Source organism: Colobus angolensis, unplaced genomic scaffold, assembly GCF_000951035.1.
Source record: "Colobus angolensis palliatus isolate OR3802 unplaced genomic scaffold, Cang.pa_1.0 Scaffold62, whole genome shotgun sequence".
Classification (NCBI taxonomy): Eukaryota; Metazoa; Chordata; class Mammalia; order Primates; family Cercopithecidae; genus Colobus; species Colobus angolensis.
The window spans coordinates 88,989-100,254 of record NW_012119821.1 but is presented as its reverse complement, the minus strand read 5'-3'; the positions used below and the strand labels follow the sequence as shown (position 1 = coordinate 100,254).

General features: G+C 40.9%; 1 protein-coding gene across 1 annotated transcript in view; it reads left to right on the top strand.

Annotated features, from left to right (window-relative positions):
* Nucleotides 1-11,266, top strand: part of REEP5 (receptor accessory protein 5) — a 46,423-nt gene that overhangs the window by 902 nt on the left and 34,255 nt on the right. The window contains exon 2 of the mRNA XM_011963632.1: nt 327-420. Coding sequence (XP_011819022.1) covers nt 327-420 — 94 coding nt within the window. The remainder of the gene's footprint in view (nt 1-326; nt 421-11,266) is intronic.

Here is an 11,266-nt window from a genome sequence, read left to right as displayed (position 1 = left end):
TTCCCTGGCTGGAGCGCTGCCCGGCGGGCCCTGCCCGAGAGCGGACGTGGGTGCTCCGAACCGTCCCGGCCGCCGGGGGTTGCTTTGGGGCCCCCTGCGAGAGGTAGGAGAGGCACAACGGTGGTGGCGGCCTGGTATCCCCAGACTTCAAGGCAGGGCCCCGCGGACGCGTAGGCCCAGCTTTCGTGTGGTTTGTTTTTCTCTCTCCTTTATTGGAGTTGGGAGGAAAACGCCTAGAACAGGCCCAGCCTCCCGGTGTGGGCGGCGGCTGTCCCGCGTGAACGCTTCTCGTGCTGCCCGACTCACTTCTCTGCTTGTGGTCCCAGGTGTCATCGGACTGGTGGCCTTGTACCTGGTGTTCGGTTATGGAGCCTCTCTCCTCTGCAACCTGATAGGATTTGGCTACCCAGCCTACATCTCGTAAGTGACACACCCTGCAGCCGTCCCCTTCGCTTCCTCCCTTTCCCCCCCCCACCAGGGCTGCTGCAGTGGCCTGCACATCCGCATTTCCCCGGAGAAAAGTCAAAGCTCGGCGGGGAGGGATGGAGTGGGACATAAGGTTGGGGATAGTATTCACCATTTTGGAACCTTAACTTAATCCCTGTCTCTTGAGGATTAGCGTAAAGGTATTTTCATTAGATTATCCTGGTGACCAGTGTGGCACACTAACAGGAAAGCGCTACCGCTATGTCGTTCTGCCTTTACTTTGGGAGGGTCTCAGAAAGTACAGGGCTTTCTGTCTAGTAATTATTTTAATGGGTATTTCACCATATATTTATGCACCTAGAGAGTAAAACCCCAACAATTAGGCCTTCCTTAATTCATAATTATGTTAATTCAGATAGTGGGGAGAATTTTGTCTTTTTTTATTTTTCCTTTTGAAAAAGCCACATATGACAGGCAAACTTGGGAAATACCCTCGTATAAAAACAAAAACCTTTAAAAATGCTCCATAATATAGCTCCTTGGTTATATAAGTGATTCATTTATATAATTGAGCTAATTAAAAATGAATTTTTATGATTAGGATCTGAATTTATTACCAAAGTTGTTTTTATTCTACAGTGTGTGTGTGTTTTTTTTAATTCTACAATTTTATTTTTTCCATTCGTTCAGGTAGGAACTATTCCTCTCCAGAAATGAATTTTGTTTTGCTCTGCAGTTCTTCCCAAGAAAGCCAGTGGTTTTTACCTTCATTAAATTGGTCTCTGCTACTTTCTTCAACCAAGGGATAAAAACAAAGGAAGAAAAAATTTTCAACTAGAAGGCTAAGACACAGATAACACATTATTACAGCTTGTGTCTGTCACTAGTTACGCTAGAATTTAGCCTATGACTGTAAGGGAAGAAACATGTTTTAGAAGTTAATTCTAATTTGAACAATTAAATTGCAGTTACTTAGTAGTTGTTACTGTGTTAGTCTGATTTAGACACTTAGTCATACTCCAGAAAGTCTAGCTACATATAGCCCTGAGGCCTACCCCAGGCTCTGCTTTATGGAGGAGACTCAAGGAAAAACGGGATCGTGTGCACAGAATGAGGCATACAGACCCCCGTTAGCAAATATTCAGGTGGTCAGTGTTACATTAGTCTAATCAAGTCTGTTCATTGCTTAACCAATATGATTGTATAATTGTCCAAAAGAAAGAAAAAAAGTCTTTGAAAATGGTGGTCTTTAGTAGCATCAAAATCCATGTCGCTTATAGTGTGACCTATGATTATTTTCTTAGTCTGCTTGGGCTGCTGTAACAAAATACCTTAGACTGGGTCGTTTATAAACAACAGAAATTTATTGCTCCCAGTTCTGGAGGCTGGGAAATCTAAGACCAAGTTACCAGCAGATTTGATGTCGGGTGAGGGCTTGCTCCCTGCTTCAAAGATGGCATCATCTTACTGCTTCCTCACATGGTGGAAAGGGCCACCTGGCTCCTTCAAGCCTCTTTTATAAGGTCACTAATCCTATTCATGAGGGCAGAACTCTCATGTCTTTTTCCTATTTTTTTTTTTTTCTTTTGAGACAGAGTCTCGCTCTATATTGCCCAGGCTGGAGTGCAGTGTCGCAATCTCAGTTCACTGCAACCCCCATCCCCCACAGCCCCCACCACCGCCCCTCCCTGCTCCGAGTTCAAGCAATTCTCCTGCCTCAGCCTCCCTAGTAGCTGGGATTACGGGGGTGTACTACCACGCCCAGGTAATTTTTGTATTTTTAGTAGAGATGGGGTTTTGCCGTGTTGGCCAGGCTGATCTTGAACTCCTGACCTCAAGTGATCAGCCCAGCTCAGCCTCCCAAAGTACTGGGATTACAGGCGTGAGCCACCGCACCCAGCCAAGCCCTCATGTCTTCATTGCCTCTTAAAGGCCCCACTATTTAATACTAATACATTGGGTATTAGGTCCCACCATATGGATGTTGGGGGAACACAACATTCAGACCATAGCAGTCACTTTCGTTTTAACTGTTCTCCAGACCTCTTGTAACTCTTATGCTCCCTAGCCAGAGTTATTTTTTAAATACAAGTTTAGCAAAAATCAAATGCCAATCACATGTGTGGCACTGTGGTAGCACTTTAGATATGGCAAGAAATAAGGTAGTCATGCTCTCTGTCCTTGTTGAATGAGCGTCTACCCAGGCAAGAAATAGGCAAATTAGTGACTGTGTGGTAAGCCCTCTAAAGTAAATAAACAGCTCTGGTAGAGAATAACAGGAAAGACCCTCTTCAGCTATTTATCTGAGATACGCTATCTGAGTTAAGACCTGAGGAATGAGAAAGGGCCAGCTAAGAACAGAGCCAGGCAGAGGGAGAAGAGTGTGTCAGGCTGAGGCAGCACACAGCTTAGATCTGTGTGAGCAAAGAGTGGTGGGGGAGGCACCAGAGAGGTGCAGGTGCCAGCAGGCAGGGTCAGTGGTGGAAATGTGCATTGCATGACAGATGGTTGTAGGGAGTTTGCATTTTTTGATTGCCTTGGATGGGCTTTAAATAGGGGGTGACACGATACGATTTATGTTTTAAGGTCACTTTGGTTACTGTGACCTCTCTAAGGAGTTCATGATCTTGCCAAACTATTGCCAGAAATTTATTTCCTTCCTTTCTCACCTTTCAGCTTTTCTCTTGCTGTTTTCTCTCCTTGGGCCATCACAGGAAGGGGAGTAGTGTCAGTATTGGGTCAAGAGACTGCAGGATGCAAAGATGAAATTGGGAGAAGCTGACTTGACTTCCTAGCTTTTCTTATGGCTCACTCCCTTTGGAAGTCTGTGAGTGAAGCTCAGGTGCACCTGGCTCCTGGTCAGGGTCTGCTGCACGTTGGAGCATGTAGATGGTTGTAGACTTGGCCAGTGCTCACTGGGGAGCAACCAGTACCTTATTGTATACCCCTCTTCCTACTGGTTGTTCTTTCCATGTGCATAATTTCCCTTTGAGCTCTTTGAGAACAGGGCCCTTCATCTCTGACTTCTAGTTTCCAGACTTTTTGGCCATCCTATATAGGCAATTCAGAATCTGATTCCAGCCTTCCTTTCATCAAGAACTGTTGACATAATTACCTTAATCTCCTTACTTCCCTCTTTTACTGATAACAGGAGGCAGACTACTGGAAGTCTGTATTATATAGACCTCCCACCATTGCTAAGATGTAATTTAGATACTTATAAATTGTATAAACACTTTTAAAGTATGCAGTTCAGTGGCTAGTATGTTCACAGAGTTGTGTAACCATCACCACTGTCTAATTCCAAAACATTTTTATCACCCCAAAGAGAAACCATTACCAATCACTCCCTATTCCTCCTACCCAGCTCCTGGAAACCACTACTCTGCATTCTGTTTCTATGAGTTTGCCTATTCTGAGCATTTCATGTAGATGGAATCATACAATCTATGGCCTTTAATGTCTGGTGCAGCCCTGCTGTTAATGGGATTGCACAAATAAGAGCCCTCTGGAGGGTGTGTGCTGTGCTGCACCCTCCTATGTGAATAAGTCCTCCTGGTATAGTCCCTCCACTGTGGGCGCTAGTGAGCCAGGGCCCTAGTCCTGTACTTGCTCCTTTGTACAAATGGAATTGTGAGGCAAACTCTAATGACTTTATCTTCTATTTCAGGAAAGGGGAAGGTTTGCTTTCTGTCCTACCCAGCAACCTTTTTGTTTAAAATTCTATAAAAATGTCTATTACTTTTCCTCTTTTTATTTAATATTTTCCTTAAGATTCAGGCTGCCACCTTCCCGGGACTATCAGAGTTGGGCCTTAAAGATCAAACAGGTAGTCCAGTTCCTTTAGTTTTAAAATGACAATTCAGGGACAGAGAAAGGTGGAGTGTGTTTCCCAAGGTCACACAGAGGCCAGGCTTGTTCTGGAATCCTGTTACTACACAGGAATGTAAAGCACATTCAGGCATATTTTAGTGCCAATGTTAGAAAGATTAAATATGTGTAGGGGCTGGGCATGATGGCCCACATCTGTAATCTCAGCACTTGGGGGTACTGAGGCAGAGGGATTGCTTGAGGCCAGGAGTTCAAGACGAGAGTCCAGCACTATATATTTAATCTTTAACAACACTTTCGAAATCTCATACCCAATTCAGTGATGTGTCATTTTAGTTTCTGTGTGTCCTCACCAGCCCATTTTAAACTTGCTGCTGGTGTAAAGAGTTATATTGCATTTAGCTCTTTGCATGGCTCCTGAAGTCTGTGTAGTATTTTATTTAACAGATACGTACATATCTCTGTCTAAGTGCTTTGCAAATATAGCTCATTTAATCCTCAGAACAACCCTATTATGTAAGTGCTATGATTATTCCCATTTTTACAGATGAGGAAACACAGAAAGAGAATTTGAATAACTTGATCAAGGTCTCACAACTAGCAGGTGATGAAACTGGTATTTAAATCCAAAGAATCTGGCTCCAAAGTTCATGCTTTTAATGATTATGTTATACTACCTCCCTTGTGGCTCTTTGAATGTCCCACAAACACAACATAACCTTGTGTAGAGACGAAAATTGAAAAATGTAGGCTTTTAAAAAAAATCAGTTGACCCAGTCAGTACATTACCTTTCTGCAGTGTATTTTTCCTCTCTCAAATAAGGTACTGCCATCCCAAATCATCTATCTGCACACATAGGCATTGACTGTGTTTTGTAGACATTAGTTAGAATATGTTACTAACAATTTCTTTTTCTTATTATCTGTTATGTAGCTTTGACTTATGACAGCAGAGGCTTGCTCTGTTTTACTAGCGCAAGGCCACCTGAAAATGGCACACTGAACTGGATTTCCCATCCCATCCCCACTGGAATGCAGCATTGCCTTTAGTTCTGTTTCAAGAGATAATGTATCTCAAGGGGAGATGTTTGGGGATGACCCCTATTGAGGTCAGATCAGAGAGGGATAGTGAGAAAGTAAATTTGAAGGAAAAAAAACAATGAAAATATCTACAAGAGTTGTAACACAGTTAACCACAAGTAAAAGCAACAGCATCCTCTTAGCTAAATGATGCTCAGCACACAAAGGGAGGACACATTCTGGGGAACAGAGGTTAAAAAGAGTTGCAGTCTACTTGCTTGAGGTGTGCAGTGACAGACTCCTACAGACGTTTATTACCCAGAGGAGACTTTGAGAAAGTTACCGTGGTGTGAATGGCAGTTGTGAATAGACACTGTTTTGCAGCCAGTCATTGGAAGCAGAGCTGTTTCCTTAACAGTACTGGAGGATGTGTATTTGTAGTTCTCTTCTTAGACTCATTAGTAGGGGGTGTATTTGTTTTCTGGTGGTTTTTTTTTTTTTTTTAAATTTGTAATTATGTTTTGTTCTTCTTTACTCATGAGAACTTCAGAGCAGGTGTATTTCCTATTAAGCTGCCTATGTTCCCATTACACTAGCTTTTCTCTCTGGATCTATATATGCTTAGTTAAAGCGTTGAAGAGCAGAGCAATGTATGCCTGCGCTTTGCCTTCTGGGATAGTATGAAGCTCAAGCTAATGTGGCCTTCTGGCCAATGTGCACTTGGATAAAAAATATAACTGGCATTCTGCAAATTGTGCCTTAAGCAATTTACTTAAACATTTAAATCTTTGATTTACTTAATTTAAATCTGGAATCTTAAGCATTTAAACATTTAACCTTCATCAACTTTTTTACTGTCCTTGTTTCACTTAACGTTACTGCTGAGTGTGCTGAACTCTTTTAAGATGAAAGTGTTGTGGAGAAATGAAAAAGTAATAAAAATATCCTTATAACAACTTGTGACTGTTTTGTAGAATAATGACAGCCAGCGTTTCAGTTAAGGTTCCCCCCTTGCCTGTGTCATAAAGAAAATAAAGTTTTGAAAAGCAAATAAGATGAATGATTTAAATTATTTATGCATGATCAGAGTTTCTGGGCTCTAAAGCAGTTGTGGAGGAGGCTGTCACTTCTAATACTCTGTTCTGGAACGTTCCTTATGAACTTTTTTTTTCTCTTTATGAAGGCCCTGGAGATTTAGTCTGTTTGTCCTTCTTTCTGTCATAGCCTCCCTCATCGACTTCTGACCTGGACTTCTCTTTTTCAGGACTGACTTTGAATGAGGACTCAGTTTTCAGCTTAATTTTTTCACATGGCATTTAAAACAAGTGTAAATACAAATGTAACATGTTAAGGTATTTAGTGGTGATTCATAACATTAAAAATTAATTTTGGGGAAATATGAATTAATATGGCAGAAGCTTTAAAACAATTTCAAAATTGTGAATGAAATTACTTTTTGTAGCAGCTGAAATATAAGTGGGGACTGTAGAAACGTACCCTGACTTCATTCTGTCACTTGCACACTTTCCTGATTCCAGGGAGTAGAGCTTATCAGTCACTCTGAGTCATGTGGCTGCTATATATATCCTGCAGCCTCTGATAGACCAGGTGGTCTAGTTAAGGGATCACTTACATGTCTAGACTGCTGTCCACATCTAAGGTGGCCCTCCTTTACCTAGGAAAAGGCAGCTTAGGTTGTTCCCCATCTACGTTGTGAGGGTACTTGAGATTAAGTTAAACTTTATGATACTGATCTGACACAGATACTTCAAAAACCACTAGTTTTATTGACAGAGGGTTGTCCCAGTAGGATTTGCATCTGCTCTTTCATTGCTCCTGGCATTAATCTTTTTTACCATCAATCATTCAAACAGTATTTTTGGGGGGGGCAGGCGGGGAGGCTGAGATGGGTGGATTGCTTGAGTTTGAGACCAGCCTGGGCAACATGGCAAAACCCCATCTCTACAAAAAATACAAGAAATTAGTACACGCCTGTAGTCCCAGCTACTCGAGAAGCTGAAGTGGGGGAATCACCTCAGCTTGAGAAAGTCAAGGCTGCAGTGAGCTGTGTTCATGCCACTGCAGTCAGCCTGGGTGACAGAGTGAGACCCTGTCTCAAAAACACACACACACACACTTGGGAGGCTGAGGCAGGAGAATCGCTTGAACCCGGGAGGTGGAGGTTGCAGTGAGCTAAGATTGTGACACTGCACTCCAGCCTGGTTTTTTTTGAGTGTGTTTTTTTGAGACAGGTCTCAGTCTCACCCAGGCAGAGTGCAGTGGCATGAACACAGCTCACTGCAGCCTTGACTTTCTCAAGCTTAGGTGGTTTTCCCACTTCAGCTTCTCAAGTAGCTGGCACTACAGACGTGTACTAGTTTTTTGTATTTTTTCTAGAGATGGGGTTTTGCCATGTTGCCCAGGCTGCTCTCAAACTCCTGGGTGTGCACGTGCGCGTGCGCGCGTGCGCGCACACACGCGCGCACACACACACACACACACGGTTTTTTTGAAAAATCAAAGAGTTGTTTGCATTCAGTTTTGAGTTATAAAATGTTAGCTAAAAGGGGTCTTAGAGACTAAGCTGCGAGGGTGATAGCCACCTTTAACAGATGTGGAAATCAAGGCCACAAACTAAAGTTAATTGGCGTAAGTCACAGGTGTGTTGGGACCAATTCAGTCTTAAGCATAAGGATGTCTGACTCCCCGGCCTGTGTCCTGTCAACATTCCATGTTGTTATATTTGACTGTGACCAACTCTTCCATTTTGCATTTAAAAACAAAATGGTGGACAGTGGTAAATGAGATCACTGTAATTAAACACCAAAAGATTTGACCACTGAATGACTGCATTTTTTTCTTTAGACTTCATTATAGGTATTCTATTGACTCATCTTAATGGTTTTTTTTTTTTGAGCCAGGGTCATACTCTTGTCACCCGGGCTGCAGTGCAGTGGTGTAATCATGACTCACTGCAGCTTTGACCTCCCAGGCTCTAGCTTTCCTCACTCCACAGCCTCTGTAGTCTTTTTTTCTTCTTTTTTTTTTTTTTGGAGTTTCCTTCTTGCCCAGGCTGGAGTGCACTGGTGCAATCTCGACTTACTGCAACTTCCGCCTCCCGGGTTCAAGCGATTCTTCTGCCTCAGCCTCCCAAGTAGTTGGGATTACAGCCCTCTGCCACCAATTTTTGTATTTTTTAGTAGAGATGGGATTTCACCATGTTGGCCAGGCTGGTCTTGAACTCCTGACCTCAGATGATCCACCCGCCTTGACCTCCCAAAGTGTTGGGATTACCGGCGTGAGCCACTGCGCCCAGTCAGTCTTTCATTAGTCTCTCTCCTTCTGTTTGTTGGTTGTCTTTCTTGCTTTAAAAGCACATATACTCTGCAGTGAAAAAGATATGTAACTTTCTGATCACACATAGTTTCCTACCTTCTTTTTTTCTATGAAGGAGAAAAATCTTTTCCTTATTGGCATGGAAACAAACTAGTGTTTATGTCTTAAAATGTCTGATTCTTTTTTCTTTCTTATTTGAGGTACTGATAATAGGAAAACCATTTTGAATTATTAGGAATTCCTACATCATACTCTCTGATAAATACAGCCAAAAGCAATCCCATGCATGGTGGGCATGGAGGATGGTCAAGTTATGTGTCTGCTATAACAAAAAGGATTGTAAACATTATGGTCCATGTTCTTCATATTCAGTTTTCAAAGAACCTATCTTAACCTCTGGAATATTTACTATTAAACATAAGTTACCACATTAGAAATAAAATACAAAGCAGATGGATCAGAAGATGATTCCTTTTTGTTCTTTAACAATAGGACATCTTAAAGCTTTTTATCCATATATGTGGATAAAATTAAAATATATGATATAAATGGATATATAGATATATTTTAATGAACTGCTGTTTTTTCACACTGTCAGTCTCTGGTAAATAGTTGATATTGGCACAACTGGTTTGAATAATAAAGCCAATGCTGTGAAGACATACTATTACTTAATTTTATGTCATTTGGCTAGTTTGAATTGTAGCAACTGAGTTACTTGTGAACCATGCAAGTACACATAGTATGTACCTATGTGTCTTAGTTGTGAGTAGCCAGAAGCATGTATATATGGAGCTGATTATTACCTCTTGAGCAAACAGCTTAACTTTTATAAAATTCAGTTTTCTCATATGTAAAAGGTGGAGATAGGGTTGGGGGGAGTTGGGATAATATATGTCAAATGTTTAGGACAAATCAGGCATTCTGTAAGTGCTCAATTAAGGGCAGTTAGTTTCATTAACATATAAAGAGGAAAACTGACTTAATCAAAGTCATAGTTCTTTAACTTTGTGTCATTAAGCTTTTAATTGATTTAAGGAAAAACCTTCCAAAGAGTATTTTCTTTCATTTATTTTTTCACTTTCATTTTTTGTTCCTTGACTTATTATTTTTTTCCTGTACTTAAATCAGCTTAAGGCATCATTATTCAAAGAATAAAACACAATAAAGTTTTGTCCTTCCAAATTAAAAATATTGATATGGTTAGTGGTTTTCTTCTGTATTGGTACAATGGTATATATGTTCCTAAGCATTGAGTATAATTTGGACTAACAATTTTTTAATATTAAATCTTATGCATAAGAAATAGGAACTTGATCCTAAAAGCAAGAACTCAAAACAGAAATATAAAAAAGTTGTACAGTTCACATATAAAAAAGCATTTTATCTATTTTGCATAGTAAGAACAAAATAGATCTGAATTAAGAACATGTAAAAGTGGATATTTTTCCAGATGGATTCATTGTGTCTGAAATAATTTGAAAAATAGGATGGAAAGTTGTCTCTTTTCTGTCTCCCTCCAAGTAAGCATTAGCTGTATTTTGAAATATTAATTGATAGATGAAACCTCAGCAAAAGAAGAAGAGCACATTTTGACCAATACCGAGATAACTAACTTAAGCTTGGCTTAGAAAGCTTTTAGTGATTCTGTATACCTTTTATGTCAGTTCAGTGAGCCGCAGCCATTTACAGTGGCCTAAACATAATGACCTTGAATTACCTCATGTAAGAAGTCTGGAGGTTGAAATTTCAATGCGCTGCAGCAGAAATCCATGCTCTTTTTCCAGCGACCTTCGTGTATAATCTTCCTTGCCCATGCCTGTTTCCTCAATATATAGCAAGATTGTTGCTATATAGTGCTAAGGCTTTCAAGAGCAGAAAGCTGGAAGACCTTTTATTTGTGAGCCTCTTATTTTATCAGAGGAAAATTTTGTCCCAAAGCCTTCTCCTGTATTTCTTTTTCTGTTTCATTGGTCAGAACTGTGTAACATGGATACCCTTAACTCCAAGGGGACTAAGAAAGTTAGTATCTAGCAAAAAGCAATAGGATTACCATGGTGGATTTGTACTAACTTTGATTCATCCCCTAGGCCTGGGGGAGGAGCCTAGCTTCCCTAAGTCAAGGCAGATCTGCCAGGTACATGCACATAAAATCAGGGCTCTGTGGGTGAGCAGGAAGAGGAAGGACTGGTTAATTGATAGGCAGGGAACAGTGTCTGCTATTTCCTTGAGCAATGGTAGTGACCGGTTGCTATAATAGGATTTTTGAAGCAGCAGTGTTACTGTGACAATCTGATGATGCTGGTGACCATCATTCAGCAGTGAATACTTAACTTCCAGGCAGTGTACAATGGAGAGATTGAGCAGCAGATACAAATTTGGAAGTTATTAGCATATATATGGTATCTAGATTTATGGGGACAGATACTCTCTCCAGATCAAAACAACCCAAATGGCATGATGGTAATAAAATAGCTTTAAAAATCTGGTGTTATAGAATGCCTACGTGGTAAGTGGAGGTTTTTTTTTTTTTTTCTCTTTCTTTTTAAATGAATTTTATTTTTTAGAGCAGTTTTAGGTTTACATTGAAATTGAGCAGAAGAGGCCGGGCGCGGTGGCTCAAGCCTGTAATCCCAGCACTTTGGGAGGCCGA